Source organism: the organism of the source record quoted next, unplaced genomic scaffold (assembly GCF_019419815.1).
Source record: "Pyrus x bretschneideri cultivar Hongxiangsu unplaced genomic scaffold, Pyrus_bretschneideri_v1 Contig44, whole genome shotgun sequence".
Taxonomy (NCBI): Eukaryota; Viridiplantae; Streptophyta; class Magnoliopsida; order Rosales; family Rosaceae; genus Pyrus; species Pyrus x bretschneideri.
This window is the reverse complement of record NW_025999768.1, coordinates 1,288,116-1,315,629: the sequence shown is the minus strand read 5'-3', so window position 1 is coordinate 1,315,629 and position 27,514 is coordinate 1,288,116. Positions and strand designations below refer to the sequence as shown.

The 27,514-nt window shown below is 38.0% G+C and overlaps 4 protein-coding genes across 26 annotated transcripts; all 4 read right to left on the bottom strand.

Moving 5' to 3' along the window:
• Window positions 1-2,100: 2,100 nt before the first annotated feature.
• On the bottom strand, window positions 2,101-3,450 carry LOC103963932. Its single transcript, XM_048566956.1, has one exon. The coding sequence runs from the start codon at window positions 3,448-3,450 to the stop codon at window positions 2,101-2,103; it is 1,350 nt and encodes a 449-aa protein (XP_048422913.1).
• Window positions 3,451-5,423: 1,973 nt separating this feature from the next.
• Window positions 5,424-6,110, bottom strand: LOC103929416 (small polypeptide DEVIL 13). Its single transcript, XM_009338610.3, has one exon. It carries the CDS (start codon window positions 6,070-6,072, stop codon window positions 5,803-5,805), a length of 270 nt encoding a protein of 89 aa, XP_009336885.2. The 5' UTR covers window positions 6,073-6,110; the 3' UTR covers window positions 5,424-5,802.
• A 3,394-nt stretch (window positions 6,111-9,504) lies between these two features.
• Window positions 9,505-14,041, bottom strand: LOC103929419. The gene is made up of 15 exons (XM_009338611.3): window positions 13,785-14,041; window positions 13,396-13,473; window positions 12,870-12,919; window positions 12,696-12,749; window positions 12,369-12,421; window positions 12,202-12,274; window positions 11,846-11,907; window positions 11,703-11,771; window positions 11,123-11,228; window positions 10,729-10,799; window positions 10,545-10,645; window positions 10,274-10,369; window positions 10,060-10,127; window positions 9,941-9,986; window positions 9,505-9,817 (listed from the first exon to the last, which is right to left on the bottom strand). The coding sequence occupies exons 1-15, from the start codon at window positions 13,851-13,853 to the stop codon at window positions 9,737-9,739; spliced, it is 1,077 nt and encodes a 358-aa protein (XP_009336886.2). The 5' UTR covers window positions 13,854-14,041; the 3' UTR covers window positions 9,505-9,736.
• Window positions 14,042-15,362: 1,321 nt separating this feature from the next.
• On the bottom strand, window positions 15,363-25,717 carry LOC103929430 (disease resistance protein RPV1-like). Of its 23 annotated transcripts, none has more exons than XM_048567096.1 (15): window positions 25,453-25,717; window positions 24,931-25,011; window positions 24,619-24,718; window positions 23,656-23,698; window positions 23,126-23,212; window positions 22,184-22,882; window positions 20,410-21,505; window positions 19,934-20,218; window positions 18,967-19,809; window positions 17,834-18,864; window positions 17,499-17,600; window positions 17,254-17,318; window positions 16,462-16,598; window positions 15,793-16,365; window positions 15,363-15,620 (listed from the first exon to the last, which is right to left on the bottom strand). In XM_048567096.1, exons 6-10 carry the CDS (start codon window positions 22,783-22,785, stop codon window positions 18,292-18,294), a joined length of 3,399 nt encoding a protein of 1,132 aa, XP_048423053.1. In that variant the 5' UTR covers window positions 22,786-22,882; window positions 23,126-23,212; window positions 23,656-23,698; window positions 24,619-24,718; window positions 24,931-25,011; window positions 25,453-25,717; the 3' UTR covers window positions 15,363-15,620; window positions 15,793-16,365; window positions 16,462-16,598; window positions 17,254-17,318; window positions 17,499-17,600; window positions 17,834-18,291. The 23 variants fall into 23 exon arrangements, with proteins under 23 accessions (XP_048423053.1, XP_048423055.1, XP_048423051.1 ...); XM_048567098.1 differs by having other exon boundaries at window positions 17,254-17,355; window positions 22,184-22,873; XM_048567094.1 differs by having other exon boundaries at window positions 22,184-22,873.
• Between the last annotated feature and the right edge of the window lie 1,797 nt (window positions 25,718-27,514).

Sequence of the window (27,514 nt, the reverse complement as noted above, 5' to 3'; positions counted from 1 at the left end):
AATTCCCGCAGTTTTCCATATCAGCCCGCAAAAATAGAAGGGTATCATCCGCAAAGAAGAGGTGAGAAATCACGGGTCCGGATCCACCTATCTTGACACCCTCCAACCTCCCTTGGTCAACCGCACCCTGAATCAGTTTGGATAGAACTTCCCCCACCAAAATAAATAGATAAGGAGAAATAGGATCCCCCTGACGGAGACCCCTCGAGGGAGCAAAAGACTTTCCAGCCTGTCCATTTAGGAGAACAGCAAACTTCACAGACGAAACACAACCACCAATTAACGATCTCCAGCTACTACAAAAACCCATTCTTTCCATTACCGCATCCAAAAAATCCCATTCAACCCTATCATACGCCTTCTGCATATCAAGTTTAATCCCCATTTCAAATCTGTTCTGAGCTTTCCTTCCCTTCAGATAATGAAACATCTCATGGGCTATGCCAATACAATCCTGAATTTGTCTACCTGGCACAAAAGCATTCTGAGAAGGAGAGATAATTTTAGGTAATAGTACCTTCAATCGGTTTGCAAGAATCTTTGACAGAATTTTGTACGAGTAGTTGCACAGGCTAATCGGCCTGAATTGCGATACAACTTCCGGATTCGGGACTTTGGGAATCAGCACCACATGAGTCTGATTTATCAACCTCGAACCCGCAGCATCCTGCATCAAATCTCTAACCAAAGCAGAAACACCCTCCCTCACAATCTCCCAGTATGTCTGATAAAAGATCCCCTGGAAACCATCGGGACCAGGAGCCTTAAGCCCTCCCATATTCCCAGCCGCCGCCTTTATCTCCTCCTCCGTGACGGGTGCAATTAGTACCTCATTCATTTCTGGCGAGACCGAGGGATTAATGCAATCTAAGAGCGATCCCCAGTTACGATCCCCTGCCGAGCTAAAAACTGAAGAGAAGTGATTATCCACCAAATGGCGCACCTGAGCCGGACTCTCCACCCAGTTCCCATTCTCATCCCTAAGCTTCACTATCTTATTTCTCCTTCGCCTCTGAAGGGTTGAAGAGTGAAAAAACTGAGTGTTAGCATCCCCCTCCCTCAACCATTTAACCCTCGATCGCTGGCACCAATAACTCTCCTCTTGGAGTCTTAACTCATCAATCCGCCGAGATATCTCCCTTATCTCATCATAGTTTGGACCCCAGTCTCGCTGGAGCAAATCTAACTGGGAAAGAAGATCATGGATCCTGCTACCTCGCCCCATAAACTTAGTACGATTCCACCTGCTTAAACGATAACGGCAATCGTTTAATGCTTTCACCCACCTATTTACAGGGCTGCCATTATGTCGCCGATCCCAGCACTTTTCCACCAAATTCTTACACTCTTCCTCCGCAACCCAATACGCCTCAAACCTGAACATCTTCCTTCCTTTCTGCTCTTCAATATTAGAATTAAGGATGACTGGGCAGTGGTCCGATGCTAAAACCGTTTCATGCATAACTTGGGAGTGCGGCCATAGTTGCTGCCACTTCTCATTCGCCATGACCCTGTCTAACCTCTCCTCCACCCAATCCCCTTTTCTCATCCCTCTCCACGTAAAGGCCGGCCCATTGAAACCCAAGTCTATTAACTGAGAGGAAGACAGAAACTCTTCTAAGAACCTTGGCCTGTTGTACAAAACCTCAACTCCACCAGACTTCTCATGATCCCACAGGAATTCGTTAAAGTCCCCGCCACAAATCCAAGGAATGTCCGTGGGGGTAAAGTAGTTAACCATCCATTCCCAAAACAGATTTTTCTCAACTCTATATGGCGTTCCATACACCCCCGTAAACCGACTCCAATGCGTTTGCCCTTTAATTCTCATCACAGCATCAATAATATGCTTGGACGAAAAGATAATGTTAACCTCCAGATTGTCCTCCCACCACAAGCTCAGACCCCCAGCACTTCCAATTGGCGAAACATCAAAGCCATGAACATAACCCAATCTCCTCCTCACCCCTAGAATTCTATGATCTTTCATCTTAGTCTCCGATAAAAAGATCATAGAGGGTCTCTTTTTGCGAATAAGCCCATGAAGAGCCCTGACTGTCGTGTTCGACCCTAGCCCACGACAGTTCCAGAAGATATGACTCATGGCTGGCCTGCGGCTGTTGAAGGCCAGCCGCCACCGCCCCGAGCCCACTTGCCCGCCTTCCGTGTCCCCATCCTACTTTTATCAAGGTCCAACCCTCCTTCCATTGCATCCTGTCTTCCCGTATTTTCACTTATTTCTTCCTTATTTTCCTCCGCCGCACGGTTCGCGCTTTCCATCGTTAGCCCACCATCCTTGCTGTTTAACCTCCTTTCTATCTCTGCCTCCCTACCTTGGCAGTTCTCCTCCGTAACCGGGCCCTTGAGTTTCTTCTGTGGGGCTTGAGTGAGCACCAGATCCTGTGCTTCCCCACTTCTTTTATTGCCCCAGAGTGGGACCTCACCCTGGGCAGACAGAATGTCATTGCCCCCCTGAACATCGCCCGATTGTCCTTCACCCACTGTTTTGATGCTTTCCATTTCAGAGCAGGAAGACGAATCCTCTCCCTCCCCCCGCATTCTTCTACGCCATTTTTTTTGGCCTGTGCCACGACTCTTAGATGCTCCCCCAATCTCAATGGTTTGATTACTCTCCATTCTTTGTAAGTTTGACATCCTTAAGCTACCTTGATTCTGTGCAGACATGATGCCAGGTCCGCGCACCGCCCCGGCCTGCCGACGTTCCCCCCTGCCCACACACTCCACTTTCTTTGGTATCACCACATCTCTTATCGGCGGCGCCTTAATCCACTCTCCATACGCTACCTCCCCTTCTCCGGACATCTCAGCAGAGCATTCTGTATTGATATGCCCAATCCGTCCACACTTGTAGCAGAAATCTTGAAGCCGTTCATACCGAAATTCCACCCAGGTTTCCTTATTTGGCTCCCTTCGAATCCAACATCCCTTAAATAAGGGCTTTCCCGTATCAACTAAGATTCGTACCCGCACAAATCCACGAGCGTGTCCAGAATCCTCCATGGCTATAAATTCCCCTGCCTCTTTGATTACACGCTGAACATTCTCAACAGAGGCTAAGCCCAGTGGCATTCCCCTTATTTGAGTCCAAAATGGAACAACATTCAACTCCAACTCCTCTAAGGCGAGCTCCGGAGGCCATTTCACGACCGAGAACACCTTTTTCATCACTGCCCAGGGGACCTGCTCAATGATCTTTGAAGCCACATCTTCATCTTTGACCGAAATAATAAATACATTCTCCCTTACCCATTTTATTTCCACCTCACCCAATTCTTTCCAAGCCGCTCTAAGAATATTCCTGACTCCCCATTTGTTCACTGGTTTTTGCGTGAAGACTTTCCCAACCAATTTAACACCCTGCTCCATATTTGATAACTCCAGTGTTTGGTTCAGTTGAACCACCAGATCATCCACCCCACTAGTCGCCATCACACTGTTCCACCTCTGCCCCACTCGCCCAGCCAGCTGAATTATATCTTCAACTCGGCCAATTAGTCAACACATAGTTAGTATCCTCAGCAATGCACCCAAACGATCAACCTTAAAAATCTCAACCGCATTGTTTGACCATTCTGCCGAACCTACTTATCCATCAGCCTCATTCTTCTCCCAGAGTCTTAGATCTCATCCCTACACCCGAACTCCAGCACTCTTTTTAGTCCCCAAAAACAAAACCACCCATGCATACACCCACCCACTCACACACCTTCAAATGGATCACCCAAGACATTCCTCTCACGGATCTCCCCAGTAATCCCCACCACTCTCTATACTGAAATTGTCAAATTATGAAAACCCTCCCTTTTCCACCTACAGATCCAGCCCCCGCAGCCCAGACCCTGAATTAATCAACCCCAACCCACCCCAGTCCCCTTCGATTATAGAGTCACCCTAAATTGAGAAGCCCCGTCCGCTTACCACCACCTTACACCCTTACAGCAACCCCCCTACTACTTGGAGTTTCATGTATATTGAATCCATAGATAGTCCCCATTTTCTCTAGAGACAAACGGAGTGGAAACTTGTTGATTTAAAAGGACAGAACACAGACTAAATCAAGTCCCCATTTTCTCGAGAAACAAACAGAGTGGAAGCTTGTTGATTTAAATGGGCAGAACACAGACTAAATCACAAGAGAACAACGCAATTCACAACCTTTCCACTAATTCAGCTAAAACCCATCTCAGAAATAATCAATTCAACGCAGATCAAGCAAATCTTTGGAGCAATTGACTTTTGGGTTCTGCAGATCTCCTCCAGCTACTGGAAATCCTGAGGAGAATTCTGTCTCTGCATACATTCTCCAAAAAGAACCCCGGAACAGAGCAAACGGAAAGCACAGAGGTCGACCTAGGTTGACAGATCCCAAATCCGATCCGTCACCATAGGCCTTTTCTCCACCACCCAGTAGATCAATACCCAAAATCTTGACCTGAAAATCATATAAAACAGATCGGAACTAACCTGCTCTCACACCAGGGACCGAATCAGGAGGCTGCGAAAGCTTCACTGCTGCTGCTGCTGCTATTGTTGGGAATTTCTTGCCAGTTTTGGATCTCTGTGTTGCTGGGAACGTGGAGATCCTTAGCCTTGGGCTTTGTGTGAAATATGTTCACAGAGGAGGGCTCTCACGGAGGAGAGAAGACTCTCACGGCGGAGAGAAAGCTCTCACAGAGGAGAGAGATATGAAAGTAGGTAAGTTTGGTGATCTACACCCCTATTTCTGACTTTGGTACTATTATATTGTATATTATATATTGCTGCTCAACCAATATACCTTTCCCATCTTATTAGGTAACTTGACGGATTAGAATAGCTCAACAAGTCCATCTTACTGTTTTATTCACAAATTGACATTTGACGGCAACTTCAAGGAACCAAATTAGACTACGGCTTTTTAATTTGTAATCCTTGTTATACTTACGTATCTCATGTTATTTGTCGCATTTCTCTCTCTCTCTCTCTCATATCACATAATTTAGTTTCTCTTTCTTATTGGAATTGACTCATTGTCTAGTATGATTTATGAAGGAGACGAGTTTTAGAATCAATCACGCTTATACGCCAATCTGATTGTCCCCGCTTTGTGATTTTCATAAGTATGATTTGTCAAATTAGCCCACCTAGATATGCATGAGTGATTTCAACATTTCAATTTCATTTTCTCATGGGTATGCTCGTCATCTAGTATGATTTATGAACGATGAAAACTGTTATAATCAGTTTTATTCGTGCGCTAATCTGGACGTTTCTATTTTGTTGATTTATAAACATAAATGGCAAAGTTAATGCATGTGTACGTGCACCATTGATCCTAATATTTTCGTTTTATGAAATACTTAATTTTCACTACTAAATTAATCCCATATGTTCATTCAACCAACACAAAAATGTTCAGGACGTATGTGAACCATTTGTTTTGCATTTGATATTTGATCTCCTTTCAAGTTTCTCAATATGTACATGGATTCCTGTACGTGTATGTCACAAAAACTAAAAGAAGCAAAATCTAAAGTCACAATTACAATGAAGCAGTTGACTTTGATCGAGTCCTCCTCGACCCAAAAGCACTGCCACCAACCGCGGCTTTTCTTCAGCTTTCAGTTTTTGACTCTTGCCGGAGTTGAAGAACAGAACCATCTATAGGAATCCATGCTATCGGATTTCGGGTGACTGATGATGGATTTCAGTACATGCTATCGGATTTGACGTTTGTTGATCCTTCTGTCTGTAAATTCCGCTGCGTCACTTGGACCAGTCAGTTTGTGACTGCGGAGTTAGCTAATCTGAGATGGAGTGGTCGTGCCAGCAGAGAAGCATGGAAACGCAGCGTCCGAGGATGTAGAACCGTGTCTTCTGTTGCTTTGCCATCATCAAGCATCGTTTCCTGAACCCGATCTTCCGGTGGCTTTTGCGGCGGCGAGCTTGGTGCGTTTGCGGTTGTTGGAAGTAAGAAGTTGCCATGGGAGAGTTGGTCACGGCGGAGGTTGGTGGTGGGTAACAGAATAAGATTGGAGTAGCGCTGAAGGAATAAATGGATGGTGCGGACATGGTTTATATAGTTTTATAGGCTCGTCTGAGGGGGGGAGGGAGGGAGAGAGAGAGAGATGAGCGCAGACATATGCGGTCCCACATCTTCAGATTGATGAAGTCATTCATGCTTAATTTTACGTTATTGCCCCTTTACTGTTAGCGAGAGAGTGATTGCGTGTCAACACCTTGAGTTTGCTCTTTTAAGAATAAATAAACAAAACGGATTTTTAATTTTTAGATATATCATGTGTTTGAGTTATCTAATGACAAACCAAACTACGGTCAGTAGCGGAAAGTAATAAAGCTTATGTACAGTGATAAAGTTAGAATTTTAACTTCAGAGAGGTACAAGACTCTCAGCTAAAACACTTTCATGATTTCAACAAAATCAATATGTCGTCTTCTGTACCTTCAATCACCGTCGTTTGTGTATAGTATGATGTTTTCCTCATCACCCTCTTTCTTAAACTTAACTCCAAGCCAATAGTCAACCGATATCACGGCCCTAGTTGATTTAGAAATTTTTTTTGGGGGGGACAGAAAAAGAAAAGAAGAATGAGAAAAGGAATAAAAAAAAAAAGAAAAGAAAAAGAAAGCTCATTTCTCTTTCCTTCTTTCTCTGTCCCTCCAAAGCTCAAAGCAACGAATTACCTGAATTTCATAAGAACCATCAACCTCAAATCAAACTCAATGAGAGAAATAAAAGGAAAAACGTTGGATTAGCTCCTGAACAGCTGAACCTAAGGAAAAACCTTGAAACTCCTAATCATAACCCTAACTTTTCAGCATGAAAAAAAAAAAAATATTAGGATGGGCCGAGGGCCTTCTTGGTCCCTTTATGGCTCCATCTCTGCTTATGCATCTTGGTGCGGGTTCGATTATTATCAATCCTATTTTCCTTAACAACAAACAATTTAACACATTAACGTTATTGTTTGTACAAAATCTTTTCTAAATTATCTTTCATTCTCTTATTGTAATATGTAGATTAGAATATTAATATCGCCTATTTTATTAATACACACACAACTAAAGTATCATTATGTGCATCTTATAATTACACTTAAGTTTGAATTCTCTTAAGATAAATTATAATAGTTTACAACATGCATGTCTTGTTTAAAAAAAAATCATGTTTTCTCTCTCTTCTAAATTCATTTTTTCCCCCCTTGATTCCCTTGTACAATAACTTTCTCTAATTAAAAATATAGTTTTTTTTTTCTGGAGTACATAATTAAGATTAAAGTTAACTTAATTAATTTAACAAAAATGCTGAACACACATACTATCGAATGAAGGGCTAAATATGCTTGATTTAAACGAGATATTATTTAAATTATCATTACCAATGATTAGATCACACTAAAAGAACAATTTACTAATAAATTAATGTATTAAAAAAAAAACTCTCAAATTTGAAGCATGTGAGAAGATTTCTAGAATCCCTGACGTCACCAACAAAATTAATTTATCAACCAATAATATTAAGAATAATATCATTCATTATAATTATCATTCCACACATGATGTAACTGTGGGTCAAATAGTAGCTTTTGTAGCACGAAGGGCATTCAAGTAATTTCGCAAACACAACAATATTCCGGTCAAAAGATTGTAGGGACAATATTGAAACCCTCCGATGGTAAAGCGAGAGAAGCCGTGTGGAAAGAGAGGATACTCACTGGATCTGCTTTGTGAGGTCTTGAAAATCTTCTAAATCACATTCATTTATTATGTATTGTGCGATTAATTTTTGTTATGTACGGTTTATATTCAATTAAAAAAATTATAATAATTTTTAACTACATAATGTAAAATGAATAGATATGATTTGAGAATACTTGAAATGCTGACACAGAGGATATGGCAAGGATCTCTGGTGGGGAGGTGGATGATCTGCTCTTCCATTTCTATATTCTTCTCATACCCTCCTATTTATATGGTCTCAGTTAAGCTACGTCAACATTTTATATTCCTATTACTTTTTGTTTTATTATTTCTATAAAAAGTTAATATAAAATATTAACGTGACTTAACCGTGATCACAATCACATGAAGACATAAAAAAAGTATGAAAATAGAAGGACAGAGAATCTACCTCACTCTGGCGGTGTGGAAATTAAGATTGGCTATCTCTGTGCAATGATCAACGTCCACGTGCAGCCCCCACTATTGTAGCATCCTACGACCATCTATCGTGTCACTTTTGTCCTTATCCAATTAAACTAATTAGACTAAAAAAATCTTTTGTGTGCTATTGTTCCTCGGTCGACATTATCCACGTGTTTTTTTAATGCTTCTAGACGAGAGAGGCCGTCTAAGAAGCGTGGCAGTGACCTGCTGGTCGGCCACCGCACGCATTGGAACATAAACGACGTGCCATTTTTGGGACAAGAGAGGTGACTTGTTGTCGACATTATACCAATTGTTAGTAAACTATTTTTTATTTTTTCTTTTAGTACATTGATACATTTCATTAAAAAAAAAAATAATTCGACTAAGCTATATAATAAGTAATTTAATTTAGTATTAATTTCATCATCCGTAAAATTTAAATTTAAAACCTCTTATTTTTAAGTGAACAAAAATATCATCATACTATAATAACTTATTTGTTAGTAAACAATTAATACTGGCGCCTACAACAAAAGCTGGTCTCTAGTGGATTAGGTAGTGAAGTCCCTCGGACCATCTCGAGTTAGTTCGAGATAAATATGTTTTTTTTTTTTTTTTTTTGATATTATATATACAAAATTTAATCTACATATTAATAAAACACTCATTGTCAATTAAAATTTTATGAAATTATCAATGTAACATTCTAATTAAAACTAAATATGAATAAGTAATATGGACAATAATGTAATTTCACACAACCAAATTTTTTTTTTTTTAAACCTCACCTACATTAAATCTTAAACATATATCTAATTAAAAACTTAAAAAAATAAAAAAATTCTCATCCCACATTCTCTATCACTCTAGTCCTCTCTCCTCCTTCAAAAACAAAAATAAAAAACTTTCACACACACTTTGTATGTGCCCATATATTAGTTATTTAATAAGGATAGTTGGATAACAATTTTTTTTTTTTTTTTTTTTAATTTTAGTATGCAATAATGCCTGCCTACATGCACTTCACAAACCACATAGCCCGATCTACCCGGCCGGCTATCTTTGGCTAGCGAGGTAACCCTTTAGCCAATTAACCTTTTAGTCCGTTATTAGAGATGAATTTTAAGTGTTTGCTATATCAAAGAATTTAACCGGTTGTTTGAAATGACTCTTTGTTAGAGACATTTTTACTTACAGTTGACAGGATAATTCATGTTTTTGTAGTCATCGCACGTAAGAGTACTGTTTTAAAAATTCCCCTTAGGTCGCAAACTCTTATTTAGACAAGTAGAACGTCGGATTGAATTTCAATATTATGTTTGGTACTCAAACGAGTGGCAGAAGAAAGGAGGCTCAGGCTGTGCAAACGCTTTACCCTCTCCTGATTATGTGTTATGGTAATTGAACATGTACTTTTGAATAAGAACTTGATAGAAGTGATCTGCCAACAAGATATTAATCTTGCAATTGGAGACACTTCCATCAGTTTAGTTTAGGTACTACATTACCAACTATAGTGATGCAATCCCTATCAATCATCATTCTTTGACGAAAAATACGCAGGTGTTTATGTTTTCAGGTGGTAGTATTTGTCAAGGAGCTTCTCTGTGTACTCTCCGAAGGTAAGAGAACCGTTTGGTGGAATCAACTGAAACACAAGACCCGAATTAAAACCGAAAGAAACACAGCAGAAGAATGCAAGCCGAACGTTTTGATTTGTGTTTGTAATTTCATGTCTGATGTGGTTAATTTGGGATTCAAAGTACATTACCTCTTTATGGATATGAACTTCCTCCGGAAAATTAAGCTTTTCGTCCCTGAAAATGAACCGTGCTTAGCTACAAACAACCGTGCTTATGATATCAAATGTGTGGCAAGTATTGTACACACCAGTCTGGTTGCATGAACAATGCAAATGTTGAACGATCAAGGCCAGAAGCCTCCGCTCCCTTGGGTGCCTGACAAACAACCAGTGAATCGAAACAGTGACTGTTATTGGGCATATCCAACGGAAAAACTTGGTTTCGAAGGGAGATTTGGGTTTTGAATGAGCATCGGAGGAAGAAAAGAATTTCAAACACAGATATCGTAGTAGAAAAAGTACCCGGACACAATGAGGCGTTGCACAAAGATAGCCTCTTGACAGAACTTCAGTGGTTTCGCCAATTTGGTATGCTATTGCATCTTCTCCAAAGACGACCTAACACGCGAAGTGAACCAAGTTAGTTTTAAGAACATACATATCTTTCCAAATCATATTAATCACAGTCATCACAGGTAGATTGCTCAAAAAAGGCATGTTAGAAACTTTATACAAAAAGCATCCCCTCAACTCTATCTTCCATAACTAGAATTTCGAGAATAAGAAAACGTACTTTGACAATCTGATCAGTTCGTGTCCTAATATAAAGGCCAGCACCACTGTCAGGGCAAGGTATTTCAGCAGCATCTCTCGTAAACATGGCACAGGTCAGACCTGTACATCAAATTGAAGCAAAAATTAAGCACAATGAAAGAGTCCCAACTAATAATCAAGACATTCTAATTAAACACGATCACCTGTCAGTGAACCATGGTCTGTATGCCATCCACACCAAGAAGACATGTCTCTATTATCTTCAGTAGGATTACTGCAGGTTGTAATTTACTTGTTAATATAATACCTCTGGCAGCCAAAAGATTGCATACGGCAGTATAATTTATTCTTTTAAACCCTTTTCACCATCAAATATCATTTTTAGTCTTGTTCTCTGGCCATAGATGATTATGCCTAGTGCATTTCCTTTATGGTAACATGGGCTCATAAAAGAAGAGAACCTTTCCTTTATCTTGTATTACAACATAGCAAAATGATTGACCCAAAATACTACCAAACCTGAGAGACGAATTTGAACTTGCAACTAACTGCTCAATTATCACCTATGGAAAAAATGACGATATATAATGTAATCACCTTTCTTTTGTTGGAAAATAATAAAGTAGACGCCCTTTATGACAGCGAGATCGAAACAGTATTTGTTCAAGGCCTTCATCCTCGCGCATTTTGATTGCTTTTGACACTGTTAAGGCACCCATTAAAATTTGAAAGGGCTACCACAGATCAACAACTATACAATAAGGAAAAGTAACATCAAAGCTAAATAAGCAAGCACAACAGTTGAAGAAGAGTATGGCATTTTGTTTGGCCACGGCTGTGGAAAATGTCAATATCATTTAGTTGTAAGGTGAGAAGCATTCCTTATCCTTTCTGTACGAGAGACAATAAATTTAAAGTTCTTGTGATGAAATCATGTAAAACATTCAGAAATCTTGATTTAACCCCTTCTCAAGATAATAGGTTGTGTCATCTCAACTTATATCTTAGGTCTTATGAGTGCTCGTAATACACTAATATGACACTTGTTTTCTGGCCAGGACAGAACAAAATCATGCAGGAAATTGTCATGACAAGTTAAGTGTAAAATGTGACCGGAAAAACACTAAACAGGATAGCTATGCTCTCTTAGTGTAAACCTTAACAACAAAGACTATACCGTATCTGTCACAGTGATATGCGACCATAAGCCCAACTCCAAGGATCAGCTTTCCAAGAGCTTTGAAGGCTACAAATCAAAAGTTACATGCAGTGATGACATAATCATGAAAAAATACAATCATAAATTGAAGGAAAACATACCGACTTCTAGTTCTGGCAATTCACTATTGGGCCATATATTTGAACCACAGTATGATGGATACCTACAATACAGATCACAAATAAAATCTGAGCAGACACAAAGTATTATGTTCTGTTTACGCAAAATCTGTAAGTTCTCACATAGGATAAATAAAAATAAACATATCCCAGCATAAAGACGATTTGTCCTGGTTAATTCTAAGAAACCTTGTATCAAATGCATGGTAGTTATTCATAACTAACACAAACAACAGTTTGGCCAAACATTACTGGTCTGAGCCATGTACTGTGTAACCTCAGACAAAACAGATCCCACTTGTACTCAGATTGTGATTGATGTCCCTATAGACTTTTACCTCTGAATCAGAGATTCATCTGTTGTAGGGCTATCCAATATTGGATTTGCATAAAACGAGCCTTTTAACGTATCTGCAAAACCAGAACACAGACAGAAAATGAATGGTCCTAAGTTCTTAGAGTTTCTAAGGAAACAAAATTTAAAACAAAGAACATAAAGTGATACCAGGCTTTCCAGATTCCAGCTTCTCTTTTCCATGACTCCATCCAAAATTGTACCTAAACATGGAAGGCAGGTAAAAAGAAGATAAGCAATAAAACTTTGTAAAGATTCCCAAGAAAAGTAATAAAACTACGTAAATATTAGTTAATAATGTCAAGACCATAGTCTGTGACAAATCCAAGAGTTGAGATGAGACTATCTTTCTGGCAGGAATTTTTGGAATTTTTCTCTATTGTAAGGAAAACATAGATTGAAGTTTGTGTTTACACGAAAATTATGCCAATGGCTTAAGAGAAATCAAAGTATAACAATGGAACTAAAATGACTTACCTACTATGAGGATCTTCAAGTTCCTTCTTCACCTCTTCGGGCAGATTGGCTAATCTAATAAACGAAAAGAAAACTCCCATGAGCAGTGCTATAACAAACTATCTTCCTAAATTCATTATGAATTGCAGTTAAAACTTAAAGTGAACATGAAAATCCTATGTAGAAGGGATATACCTAGGTGACAAGCGTAGAAGATTCCCGCGCAAGGAAGAATATCCCGGAACCTGCACTTGGAAATTCAATGAAACAATTACAAAGATGCTAGAAAGAAAATACTTATCAGTTTACAACAAAACGCTAGCTCTCACGAGAATCGATTAGGGATGAAGCATCAAAACAATAACATGAGACAGCATAATTTATGAGCTGTGAATGGAATAATGGAGCAAAATATCGTTGCCCAAACAGCACAATCTACAATCTACATGACGGAGAAAGTACCCCGACAATACATATGCAAGTTCATGTGGTTTATCTTTTTAATCGATTCGTTTACAAATTATTTCTGCACATATAGTTTCAACCCGAAACCAAAAATTCCATTGTCAAACAAATATGCATAATGGCAGAACTAAGTAAAAAACAACATATCACCATACTGATACTGATGTGATTCAGAATTAAGCATTTTAACTTACCAAAACTGGTAATGGAAGAGATAATCAGTAATTAACAAGGTAATCGCATAACGAAATCATACTTGAGTGATTGATAGGATTCCCAACCCATTTGGTCCAAATCCTTCTTCAATCTTCACTGACAAGTTTTTGTCCTTGTCCTGTATCAATCAAACCAAAATCAAAAGACGATAATTAGAAAAATCGAATTCTCGACATGATCAACTGAGTTAAAACATAGCAATTAAACAAAACTATGAATAAAACAATTAGATTCTGTTTGGTTGATGAGAAAATGAAAAGAATAACAACCAAAAAGTCAACTGAAACAGAATTTTGCTCTAATTTCAACGAATTCTCTTGAGTTTCTGAGCAACCAAACAGAAAAAAAAATTAAAGCCAATCAAACCAAACTCTCATGCTCAATTTTCTCGCTACCACAAACGGAACTTAGAGGGAGAGAGAGAGTTACTTGGAGCTCGGAGTAGGATATGGTGACTGGTGTGACGGTGGGGACGGCGGGGTCGGAAGACGGAGGCATGGTTCGACAAGAAATTTGGCGGGAAAGACGGCGGTTGGACTGTGACGGTGGGGAAGAATCCGTGGGAACGAAGAGGAATTTTGGTGCGGGAGGAGGCTTTTTATATAGGAGGGAGGGAGAGAGGCTGAGAGCGAAAGGCGTGATCGTCAATTTCAAATTTTATTTAAGGAATAAAGAAGGAAAAGAGGTTGAGCATCAATTCCATTTCCCTCCAAACCGAAGAATAGATTCACGATCACGAATATATTAAAGGATTTACTGTTTATTTTTTACGAAAATCATATTTTTACTCTTTTCTGGTACTATTCATCACATCTTTATTTGTCATTTTTTATTAAAACTAAAGTTTTTTTGAACTTTTTGTTAGTTTTCTTTATATTAAATACGTATAAGTATTAGTTAAATTTAAAATTAATTGTGTAGTATTAAGGATTTGTTTAAAAGTGTTTTTAAAATGACTGAAAGCGTTTTTGGCTAAAATGTTTTTTAAATCAATCCTTAGTAAAACCAAGTGGATCCTAAAAAAGCAATTGAGGTACTTTCTGCAAAAAACACATATCTTGAGCACTTGAAGTGTTTTTAGAATCCAAAATCAATTTAATAAAAGTGTGTCTAGTTTTTTTATTTTTGAACAAACGATATTATCTACGTTAAGGTAGAGTTCAATCTCACAATGGGCTAGCACATTAATAATGTGGTTCAAATTCGCCTTTGACGAGAATCGAATTTAAAACATCATACTTACAAGTGAGAAGGAATACCCTAAATCGTAATACTAAGTAATGTGTTTAGTCATAGTCATTTTTAAACGACTTTAAAAGGAGCCCTAATTTGTATCAAATTCAAAAAATTTAAATTGGCCGGATGTAATATGTATTGGGTCTTTCCTCATTCAATAATATTTACGTTGTTCTCGGCCAAAAAAAAAAAGAATTCATGGAAAAAATAACAAAATGGGTTACGTTACTAAGTTAGATAGTATAATTAAGGTTGTTATTAATTATCAATTCATGTATTTCTACATGTGTTACGTTACTAAGTTAGATAGTAAAAAATACATATTAAACGTCATGAGAATATGCGTGGCTGTCAAGCCAGACATGTGAATAGCATGCTCAACTACTGTATTGCTATGAGGATTTTATCCAAAATCAACAATGAGTGAATAAGTTGAAGGATTATGCACGACTTTAATTATGCAACAAGTGAAGAGGCAATTTTCGCCAACCCTGACACGACAAGTTTCACTTCTTGTTCATTTTCTTGACGAAACAGTCACATTTACCCTTACGGCACGGCATTGTTCCAAGCATACGGAGGGCGGCTGACAATGATTGCGATAATGTGTTTTTCTACGGGGAGAACATACAGCAGTTATCTTTTCACAACCATCTTCAGTATTTATCAAGGACAAACAAATGTAGAAAAGAAGAAATATCGAAGTTGGTTGACAAAAGGGGACGAAAAATTGAGAGATACAGAGAAGAAGAGAAGAAGATAAGAAGAAACTCGATGCAAATTTTAAGCTAGATTAGTCATTTTTCATTAACGAGCGATACAGAGGAGAAGAAACAGCTGCATTTGTAGATAGCTGCTTTAGTTGCCTAGTTTGTAACATTAGCATTCTGTAATTCCAAGGAAGAAACAGGAGTGAAAAAAACCACAATCAGGCAGTACCAAAGAAGAAAAATGTACAATTAGGAACAATCGCCACTTCTCAAACTTTGTAGTAGATCCAGGTATCCAAAGGACTCGGGGCTAATGTACCTGCATTAACAAGAAACAAAGATCAGATTTGTGGAAGGGAGTCGCATAGCAGTTAAAACACTCGGTCGTGCGTGAATGATTTGAGATACCAACATAGAGGCATCCTCCAGGTGTGAGTTTCTCTCGTATCGGATCACTTATTGTAAGAATATCAGTAGTGAAAGTGAAATACCTGTGTCGGGATTGAAACATTGTGTCCTCCGTATGATGCTTGCAACATGCATCACCAAATCAACTTGAAGCTCTCCACCTCTCCATCTGTTAAATGTTTCATAAGCAGCATTGTTAAAGTTCTCTCTGTTTGTGGGCATATTGCAGATGGTTTTATATGAAGAAAGGCAAAAATTCATGCTGAAGGCATAGTTTACAACTAGTATTTTTAAAAGCTAAGCTCTAAAGGTCTCACCTAGATTCTTTGGCACAAATAGCTAAGTTTTGAGATGGGACAAAATGGGTCCCAGGACCCACATACAGTGCATCCGATAGTGTTGAAATCCTTTTCCCAGTAAGTCAAAGATAAGCACCAAGAAAGACATGACAGTGTTAAAACAAATACAGAACTAAGAATTGATGCATGAAGCAAACAGAGAAATGGTACAGGCCATTCTCTTTATATTCTTATAATCTAAACAGTTTCTCCTTATCAACGCTGGAAAAACAGCTTGCTTCAGTCATTGCCGCTATACATGAAAACCCAACATCCGGGAACAAACAAATTACATTCTCTGGCATAGCAAGAACAGTCCTGTGAAATGTATCCATACAAAATTAGACACAAAAAATTCAAAACGGCAATGTAATTTACAACATTGACAATCTCTGTCTGACAAGGCAATAATACCTCTGTAATGATCCGGTAGCGACCATGACCTGATAGGCCAGCACTAAAGCCCATTGTTATGCCATATCCATGAAGCTTATATAGGGCTTCTTGTACTTGGAGATTTTGCATATTAGAGAATACTCGGCAGTGAATACCTGAAAAACGTGCAGCACAAATATCATACTGGTAGCCTCTCAATCTTAAGAAATGGTAGCTTAGAAAAGATATGAATCCTGTCCAACCAATACAAATCATATTACCCAAGTTCAAGCAAAATCAAGACTAAAAAAATGATCAAATGTTGTAGGTTGCCCGAGAATGTCAAAAATGAAATTCCAAAAGAAAAAAAAATAATTGTATGTATTGAACATTAATAAATACATGCTGAAAACACAATCTTAGCGGCAATTTATGACATTTATACGAGATTGAATAGCCAAAGCAATTAAAGAAGTAGCAGAACTCATATAAGTGATTTTCACTTTGAACTTTTAGGCTTATCAACAAATACATTATTAAGATTCTAATGCATTAATTTTTTGGCGGTTGGTTTTTGGCTGTGATCTGCTTCACATCACCCCCTGCAGGTAAACTAAATCTGGGTATTACTTATCAATGAATCAACATGCCAACTTAACGGACACCATCTATCTCCATATGGCAAAAAAAAAACAACACAAAAAGGAACAATGAAGTGAAACAATAAACAACATGACATGAAACAGCACGAACATCAAAGACAAACAATCTATCACGTAAGCACCTAAACAAGAAACAACTTTAGTACAAAGCAAAGCGTAATGTAGAAACCTTCGGCACAAGAGGTGTGTTTTTGTCCTTTTGAATTTCGGCAATAACCACTTTAATGTCCTTTCCTGCATTTACCATGATTGGTCACTCTCAAAACCTTACCTAAGAGACCCATAAACAAAAATAACCGCCAAAAGAGCTAAACATACATATTTAGAAAAACTTATTCAACTACATGCTAAAATGGAAGTGTAAAATTGCCAGGAAAGATAAGAAACTATTCAAATACGAGTTCTAGGCGTTACCGCCACAAAAGGCACGAGCCGAGCGGCTATCAACAAGAACACACTTCACATTTGGGTGAGATTCCCATTCATCCAGATAGCTCTTGTATTTCACATCCATATCTGCGTTTTCCAACAATTCCCACTTAAACAGAAACACAAAATTCTTCGAAAAAAAGCTAACTTCTTCGAAATTGGAATCCAACGTTTCGTCTTATAACAAATGCAATAACAAAGATTTGTAATCAATACGATGCCATAAAGTTCAAGCTCAAAAATTCAAAACAGCTCCAAATCAAAAGCATTTACAGATACATACATTATAACATATGCTGTGTGCGTGTTTATCTACATACCTAGGCTCATGGCGTTGAGAGCTCGGGGGGCGACCGAGGGTGATGACGGCGACACCAATTGGGTGGACGCTGCCCTTGACGAAAGCGTCGGCGGAGGCCATGATCCCGAAGGTGCGGAGGAGGCGAGGGGATTTGGAGGGTTTCTAAAGAGAGAGCTTCGAATTTGGATTGGGGAAGAAGAAAGCGGACGACGATTTGCCCAGAATTTCGTCCGCTCCGCCCAATAATTCCGTTTGAGAGTGACAGTGTCGGTGTAGAAAGCGAGAGGGATATTTTTGGTGCTTCTGGACCGAACTACCCTTCATATTTCGGTTAAATTACCAGGAAAAAGAACCGCCGCAGTGGCTACGTAGGAAAACTTGAAATTTGAAAGGAGTGAAGTATGGACCTGCCTTCATTTATTGAACTGAGAAATCGAAAACTGAAAGAGGCGTTTGACGAACTGATTGTGAACTGACTCAAGTATGTAATGATGACGATGCATCACCACCTTGGTTGTGCCTTTGGATAAAAAGCCTACCATCAAGATCAAAATCGTGCATATTTTCCTTCATAGGTTTGTCCCATACTAGATTAACCCCTATTCCCTTAATTGTCACACAAGAAAATTTATGGTATATCTTCGGCATTTCAAAAGTTATATCAACTTTATCCCCGCTTTGCAAATTGAGCTTATCGTTCGATATTTGTCCTTGCCAAAGAAAACATTTTTCAGATACAACATCGCGCATTTTTATAACCCAATCTTTCTTACCTATGCAGGTTTGCAACTCAGTACGCTTGGTATTATTTATATCAATATTGGCACGAGGATGACCTTCCTTACAACCGATATCAGAGATTGACACATAAGGATAAGCAGCATTAGGAATTGTGCAGTAAAAGCACAACAGAGTCAACCCTTCAAAATTACGACCATCACTCGGGGGGATATCAAAACTGACTTTATTACCATCGTTGACAAACTCGAACCAATCAGGAACATAATTCCCATTGAGAAAAATGCCACCATATCCGCAAGAAGTCCATCCCTATATATACAGTGCAAGTGTCATATCCATACATACATACATGTACATGTGCGTTGTGTGTGCATGTGCGCAATAGGAAGACAATTAAAGAGAGAGAGATACCTTTAGGACGTTCCTCATAAAATCAGCTGTGAGTTTGGGGCAACCCCTCATATCAATCCATGTCATGGAGTTTAATGACTTATCCAAGTCTGGAACCTCAGTGAGTGAACGTGAATTACGTGCATTCAGTTCTCTCATATTCGACATTTTCGAAAAATTGGGCATTGTTACCAAAGAGTAGCAACCAGACGCATCCAGAAATTTCAAATTTGTTGGTAAATCATAGATTGTATGAAGGCTGAAGCAATTATTTAACCAGAGACTTTCAAGCTTTGAAAGATCACTGAGGCTGGGTAGGGTATGAAGGACATCGTAGTAACTTAACCGCAAACTTTCAAGATTTGAAAGACCACTAAGGCCGGGTAGGGTATGAAAATCATTCTCTGAGAGATCTAAATTTCTTGAAGAGTCTAAGCCGTGTAACGAATCGGGAAATTGCAAAGGAAACTGCATGTGCGCTAGACACAAATGAGTGAGATTCTTCAATCTTACTGTGGAACGCGGTACTCGTCTTATGGCTGTCTTAGATGCTTTAAGTACCCTCAATGATATCATCTTCCCCAAATCCTCGGGCAGTACACTGAATTGAAAACATTGATCAAGAACAAGAGTCTGAACGGATTCGGACTTGTAGAAATCCCCAGGAAGAGAAATAAGACTGTAGCAGCTTTTGAGGTTCACCAAAGAAAGTTTTTTAAGATGACCAATGGAGGGGTGAATCTCGCGCAAACTCTCACATCCTTCCAATATCAACTCTTCAAGATTTGGGACATTTGAAAAGTCTGGTGATTTTGTTAGGTGAATGCAACAACTGAGATCAAGGATTTTCAAGTTTCCAAGCGACTGGTGCACAAAATCAAAGGAAAATTAAAATTAATATCCCAAAGGAATATCTCATTAAAAAAAAGTGAGAAGGAAATCCGAAAAAACATAGAAACATAACATCATCATGTGTAATCGATTGTACCTTGGAGCCCTCCCAAACTTGTACCAGTTTGCCAAACTTCATCTCTAAAATGACTAGCCTTGGTTGATCAAAAAAGTCATCTGGTATGGACTTTAGAGGGCATCCTGTCCAACACAGCCACACTAACTCTTTGGGGAGACGTTTGTATTCTCCATTGAGCTGCACGTTGCAGAGCTTGAGCAGTCTCAGTTTCTTCATATTGGCAAATGCTTCTGTACTGAAACTAGGCATGTTAGAGCTTTGAAGACTAGAATAAGGGACAAGTCCTTCAACTTCTTCAGTTCCCTGTTAACAAAAGGTTATATTCATGTGTAAGAAACGGATTATTTGCATATGTTTACATGTATGAATACATGCAAGTACTATTGTTGGCTAATTGAGATGAATGTTACTTAATGTATAATAGACATCCGTGAGTTATATGTGCTTTTCTTGTACAATGCATTAACACAAAATTTTATTGGAAATCTACTTACAGATTTATTTGTTAAGACATCAGCGACCTCTTGCGGGTTCCACAACCTACTCCATTCACCAGGGTGATGAGGGAATTTTTCAGAAATGATTAATTTGGCCATTTCTCGAAGCAAATCATGCATATTCAACCTGTTGTCTTCAACAGTTATAAGGCATCGTTCACGGAGGTCACTGATTCCTATTGTTGCAAAAAAGTTACATCCATCTAATATTTTTACGACATAGTCCTTATCCCATCCAATAAAGAAACAAGATATGTCAAGGAATATATCCTTCTGTGTACGATCTAGCCTTTCAAAACTTGCTCTTAGAGCTTTCATTATTCCTTCATCAGGAAATTTTTTCAACTTCTCCAACTGACTTTTCCACTCCATTGGGGTTCTTTCAATCATGGAAGAACCTAAAACTTCAAGGGCTAGTGGCAAACCACCACAGTAAGAAACAACCTCCTTTGAGAGTTCAAGATATCCTTTATCAGGACAACCATTTCCAAAGGCATGCAAACTAAAGAGCTTTAGAGCTTCTTCTTCATTCATTTCCTTAAGCGGATATGTCTTGTCCACTTTCATGTTCACTTGCTTTAGTAAACGTTCATCTCGTGTCGTTATGATAATTCTACTTCCTGGGCCAAACCAATCACGATTTCCAGCTATTGCATTTAGTTGTTCCACTTTGTCTACATTGTCAATAATGACAAGTACGCTTCTACGTTGGAGATGATTTTTTATCAGACTGATACCTCCATCAACACTGGTTACCTTAGACCCGGTCTGTTTCAAGATGTCAGAAACAAGTTTTCCTTGCAAATCAACCAGATCATATTCACTAACGTTGGCAAGGAAACTTTTGAATTGGAACTTATGATGAATTTGGTTATAAATGGATTTGGCAGCTGTTGTTTTACCCAATCCACCCATCCCCCAAATTCCAACCATGCGAACAACATCTGATCCACCATTTGAAAGATAAGTGATGATATCTTGAATGCGAGTATATATTCCAACTGGGTGCTTGGCCACATGTAATTTTTCTGCACTAGGAAGCCATTCCGGGATAATCTTGTCAACAATTTCTCTAATAAGCTTTGCTTCGCGCCTGAAATATTGAATTGGTAAGCTTAGTAAGTAGGCTCAGTAGGAGCTATTAGTACTAATATAAATAATTTTCTTGCCTTCTTTCCTTCGTGTGTGTGTGTGTGTGTGTGTATGTACACAAACTAGCTACTAGCTAGTATGTAATTTTGTGACCAACTTCAATAAAAGAAACAAATTCATTCATGGATATATTAAAGTTTGGTGTATCAATTAAACTCCAATTAAGATTCAAGAAATTTGTCGGATGCGGGTTTGAGGTTCGGGTGAAAGCTGTGGTCCGTGGGCTACAGGTTGGGGTCGGCTGGGGAGTGGGGATTAGGGATTGGGGGTTGGAAGTGGGAGGTTGACGGGGTGTGAATCAAAGATTGAAGGTGAAGGGGTGGGCTGCGAGCCTGCGAGTGATGGGGGGATAAGGTTGGCCTACAATTTTATAAAGATACATAGGTGAAACTAACATGTAAAGTTGTAAACACTTCTAACTAAAATTTAAAAGAATTGGTTACAAAGGACTAACGCTCCATATTTTATCAAGTTCAAGCACAAAATGTAATGAATTTTAAGTTTAGGAACCAAAGCGACAATTTTCCTCTAGATTTTATATGAGAGATTAAGGCGTATTAATTAAGCATGTTAATTAGAGTAATACAACTTAAGTATTGAAAAGTACGTGAATGATTACCTATTATCAGTGATTTGAAGATGGTAGCCAGACAAATTTGCAGCTTTTGTAAGAACCTCTCCCCACTGCTTTACCTCTTCGTGCTCCTGAAATTCTTCGGCTAACTCTGCAGCTTCTCTAAGAGCCTTTCTCCACTGCTTTACCCTTTCTCGTTTTTCTTCACGTTTCTTGTCATCTTTTTCTTTATGGATGTTCTTTTTGTGCTTCTTAAATGCTTGGGCTAAAACTCCATTCTGCTTCCTGACATGTGAAGGATCAATGTGATAGAATATTGGCAAAACATGTCGCCCCAGTTTGCCTCTGCACTCCATGATCTTCACCAGCTCGTTAAGACACCAACTCGAATCCGCATACCTCTCTGAGAAGACAATGATAGAGATCTTTGATTTTTCGATTGCCCGTTCCAGTTCTTTTTGTATTTCTTCCCCTCTTTTTAGATCATCCTCATCAATATAAGCCTGGTATCCCTTGTCTGTTAATGCCGCGTGGAGGTGGTCCGTGAAGCCATTGCGTGTGTCTTCACCGCTGAAGCTCAAGAACACGTCATTATTCCAAAGTTTTGACTTGGAGGAGGATGAAGAGGAGGCTTCGTGGGTTGTCATGGCAGTATCCACCGTTATGGCACAGCAGTGGTTCAGATCACGACTGAAAAATGGCAGTAGTTGTGTTTTTGCTGTCGAATGGATGATCCTGAAATACCTAAACCCAAGTCAAGCTCCTTCAGTCAACAAGAACAAAGTTTATAACAAAATAATGTTGGCGTATGAACTTGAGAAACAACATAATGTTGGCCAGAAGGTGCAGAGACAAACTTGAATGCAAGCTTTCTGAAATTTTCCAAACAATACAGATAAAAAGGTAACACCCTAGTCAGACGAGATGCGAGCTTTCTAAGAAACCCAGATGACAAAATCAACAAAATAGAATGGAAAAATGACTTACACTTTTAAGGCATGCTCGAATCTTGACCTAAAATTGGTGGTGGGTCGATTGTTGGTCACCAAATCTAAATGAAGAATTCATCAAAACCTAGAAATTTAAACAAAGAATTTTCCAAATCAACATTTACTAAAAACCAGTTACTTGGTTATCATGCATGATGGCTTGCCAAAGACTGAATTAAGGAATGCACAACTTTACTTTTATGATTATTTTCAATGACAGCTAAAAGGTCAGATCCAAATGAAAATAAAAGTTAGGACTTCACAAATCCAATTAAAAACCTAATTCAAAAGTTACAAACACCCACTAAATGATTCCAGATAAAGTTTTAAACTCAAGGTCAGACCAAATGAAATTAAAAGTTAGGACTTCACACAACCAATTGAAAATCTGATTCCAAAGTTCCAAACACCCACCAAATGATTCTGGATAAAGTTTAAACTCAAAAACCCAACAGAAACAAAAGCATTGGTGTGAATTAACTGTATCTAATTGAAGAAACTAAAACAAAAGTAAAGCAAAGAATATACCTCAAAATGTCAAGCAACTAAGTTCTTCCTCCAACCCAAAACTCTGAAAATTCCACATACAAAAAAGGGTAATCCCATTAGAAATTCCTCGCTTTCAAAATTAGCAAAAACTTGGGCAACAATAAAGACGCGTTGAGAACCATCACTCTTCTCCTTATGTATTTGAAAAGATATTTTATAAGCAGTTTATGTAGTCATTCTGATCATGTTGCATATAAATTCCTTTTCTACAGAGTTCATAAAAATATGGTAGTTTATGGCATCTGTTGAATAACATGGTTGAAAGATTTAAAATTGATATATTCAATTTTTATGTGTAAATCTATAACATGTAGCTAAAGCTATTGGGTCTACATATCCATAGCAATCATGTCGTAATTGAATGTTTATCGATGTAAATAGATGATTTCAGTCATGTGATAACATGTTTCTTGATAGTATACACTGAAATTTGGTCTAAGTTGGATAAAAATTGACCAAAATCTTAATAAGAGACTCTTTTTACTTTTAACCAAAAATGAGCACCACAGTACTACACTAAGTTTTATCATGCACAAAATACACAGCACTGATTGCTGCTTTTAGAGCAAGAACAATACTTTACCAAAAGAAAACAACAAAACACTCAAAACCCAGAAACAGAAACACACTTAGGACTCAAACTCTTCAAAAACATGAGAGAGGGAGAGAGAGAGGAGAGAATAAAAAACAATATTATTTTTCACACAAACTCAAAATTGCTTATAAAGTTACAAATCAAAACAAATGAATGCAAATCCAAAATTGCCCTAAATTAAATCTGATTAGTTAAATGTTTGTTGCCCTACAAATGTCATTACACCCGACAAAACTTGCTTTGAAGTTGATATTTTGGTCAATCCAGGGGAAAAGGAGTTATTGGTTTTGGAGCAGTTGTCATGGAGAATACCATCTCCCTGTTGAATGATCTAAAACAGGACTTACAGCTTCTGGTGGCCATAATAATTTAGGAGGCCCTTCTCTCCAGATTTTCTCAATAACTTTCCTTTTCGTAGCTGGTAAGATTGCAACTCCAAGAATTGCTCTGAAGAGATATATACAAACAAAATCAAACTAAAACTAAGCTATTGGAAGAAATTTAGAAAACACAAACACCATTACAACTCAGAGTTAAAGTCAACAGAAACCAAATGGTACAAGTTGAAAAAATATATGGTCATGAATCGAGAACTTCATCAAACTAACAGCAATAAAATCTCATAAAATCCGTCAAAACCCAAAAAAGAGATTCAAGACCTTGTAACACCGAGGCCTCGTACAGTTGTAGTAATAGTTTATGGTTGATGCACCTGTTGCTCAATCAAATCCTTTGTCTGGCTAAAAAAAAATAAAAATCTATAAATACATTCACGTCCAGTTTATGAGAAATCATGGGAAAGCAAATGCACCGATAACGGAATCATGAATATGAAGAACTTGCCAAAAAGAAAAAGAAAACTTCTTATAGTGTGCCAAGAACATCCTCCTACTCTTAGCAAATTTTTTATGGCATTATCCACTTCTCAATTCATAATTCAACCACTAACTCAAGCTCTATAGTGTATGAAAAAGTGATATCTTAGTTGATCAAGATGATAATTAAGCAGATTAAATGACAACCCATAAAGCATACAAATTCAGAAAAGAAAAGGTTCAAAACTGCCATAAGAAAATGCAGAATATATAAACGGGAAATCAAAAGAAGAGAAGCGAAAAAAGAAGAAAAAACCAAACAAAATTATTAAGTTTGGTTCAGTGGTTTTTCCAGCAAGAAAGCACCTTGTTTGTAATTCGTGAGAGGTTGGAGAGCGAGAGAAGCTGATTTGGAAGCCAAAGAAAGCGAGGTTGGAGACCGACAGAATGCTGAGAATTGCGAGAGAGAAACGAAAAGGAAAGGAAAAGCGGAGACGAAGTCACGACTATCGACGCGTGGGTAGGATTCCACTGTGCCGAGGACGAAAAAGAAAGGGGAATGGAGAGCTGGCTGAGGGAGACAGAATTCGCGAAGCGCTCTGAATTTTTTTTTTTTTTTTTCACGAGAGAGAGCGGAATGAAGAGAATCGAGAAGAGGAGAATCATTTTAAGCGATGATCGACGCGTGAGAATTGAGGGCAAATTTGCCATTTTGCTGTGAACAAAAGAAACAAGAAAAAACTAAGGTCAAGGGTTTGAAAACTTCTAGTTTTAACGAAAATGGTAAAATAAAAGGTAAAATAAGATTGACTTTTTAATATAAAAATATAAATTTTTGTCAAAGTGAATGCTACCAGAGTTTTTCGTTAAAATTCTCAAGAAAAAATGAGCAATCAAGAGTAATTTGGGAGCAATTAGGCACTTTACTGTTAATAAACAGTTGCTCTATGTTTGAGATCTATTATAGGTATACAATTTGGTGATGAAGAGGGATGCATCAGAAAACACAAGAGTCAAGACTTGCATTGGTTTATACAACTAATCAATTATATTATATAACAAGAGCTAGGTCCATATTTATTACACAAGATTCTAAAAGATGCTAGGTGTTGGTCGGGCAGCCGGTTGGGGCCTAACGATTAAGCGGATCCTGTAATGTAGAAGAACAAGCCTCTATATTACATGGATAAACATAATTAGGCGTAAGAAAATGTTGAAGAATAAAATTTTGTAAACTAAATGATATGGAAGTTGATAATTGGATCATCACTTAAGCGTTAATAAATGTGTTTATTCTTATTTGTGACACATCATTTAATTTATAAATTTTATTTGATATTCTTTTTCTATATATTTATAAATTCTTTCTTTAATTATAAGGGTAACTTAGTAAATTCATAAGCAAATATTTTACTTAAGGGGTTTTTTGAAAAATGGCAATGTTTGTGTTTGTGTTGCCGAACAGATAAGCTCCTTCAATCAACGAGAACAAAGTTTATAATATAATAAATGTTGGCGTATGGGCTTGAGAAACGACAAAATGCCGGTCGGGAAGGTGCAGAGAAGAGTAAGAGAGAGAAAAAAAGGAAAGAAACAAACACAAAAAGACAAGGACTATCAAATAGATTGTAACAATGACTTCTCGACGGTGATTACAAGTACTCAACCATCAATAATGTTTTATTTTAGATTGAAATGTGTAAGCATTTAAGAAATAGCATTACAACAACCACAGAATAAACAAAAGTGATACAAGAAAAGACCCAAATGTGAAACAACAACTAAAAACAATTATTAAAACTATTGCAAATGGGGGTGCACCATAATACACCCCAATGGATCGTTTTAAGCTCCTCTACTGCTAAAACTATTGCAAAATGCGCATTAGAATTATACTTCTGTTAGATGCGCCCTTCCTTACTAGGCAAATGAACCATATAATACACCAAGATGGATGTTATACACCTTGGAGTTTGAGCAGAATTTTTTTTTGTTATCTCATTGTCTCACATTGCTAGAACTGAGAAGTTTATAATATAATAACGTTCGCTTATGAACTTGAGAAACGACATACTGCTGCCCGGCCGGGAAAATGCAGTGAAAGAGAGGAAAGGAAGAAAGAAACGAGCACGAAAGGACAAAGACTATCCAATAGATTATAAACAATTACTTCTTGGGGTGATTACATCTAAATGGATGCCATATATGCATATATAAACAATGTTTTCAAAGGATGTTATGACTTTCTTGCCGGTATGGGGGAAAAGGAAAGAAACTAGCACGAAACTGCAGACCCCGTCGATCCATTATAATAAATTTCGATGGTCCAAGTTGCAAGGTACCTGTGGAAGACATCGTCTCAGAAAAGTAGGATTAAGAACTGAAGTTCTCCTGCAACTCTACACAACTGAAAGCAAGGCTCGCTAAA

What these genes read in the sequence shown, in the direction of transcription:
- LOC103963932 (XM_048566956.1), bottom strand. Translation starts at nt 3,450, where the DNA reads ATGGCGACTAGTGGGGTGGATGATCTGGTGGTTCAACTGAACCAAACA.
- LOC103929416 (XM_009338610.3), bottom strand. Translation starts at nt 6,072, where the DNA reads ATGTCCGCACCATCCATTTATTCCTTCAGCGCTACTCCAATCTTATTC.
- LOC103929419 (XM_009338611.3), bottom strand. Translation starts at nt 13,853, where the DNA reads ATGCCTCCGTCTTCCGACCCCGCCGTCCCCACCGTCACACCAGTCACC. An exon ending in CAACGCCTCATTGTGTCCGG is followed by an intron (nt 10,128 to 10,273) that starts GTACTTTTTCTA and finishes GTTGTTTGTCAG; the next exon opens with GCACCCAAGGGAGCGGAGGC. An exon ending in TTGTTCATGCAACCAGACTG is followed by an intron (nt 9,987 to 10,059) that starts GTGTGTACAATA and finishes GTTCATTTTCAG; the next exon opens with GGACGAAAAGCTTAATTTTC.
- LOC103929430 (XM_048567096.1), bottom strand. Translation starts at nt 22,785, where the DNA reads ATGACAACCCACGAAGCCTCCTCTTCATCCTCCTCCAAGTCAAAACTT. An exon ending in CTTCAAATCACTGATAATAG is followed by an intron (nt 21,506 to 22,183) that starts GTAATCATTCAC and finishes TCAATATTTCAG; the next exon opens with GCGCGAAGCAAAGCTTATTA. An exon ending in AAGTTTGGGAGGGCTCCAAG is followed by an intron (nt 19,810 to 19,933) that starts GTACAATCGATT and finishes TTTGTGCACCAG; the next exon opens with TCGCTTGGAAACTTGAAAAT.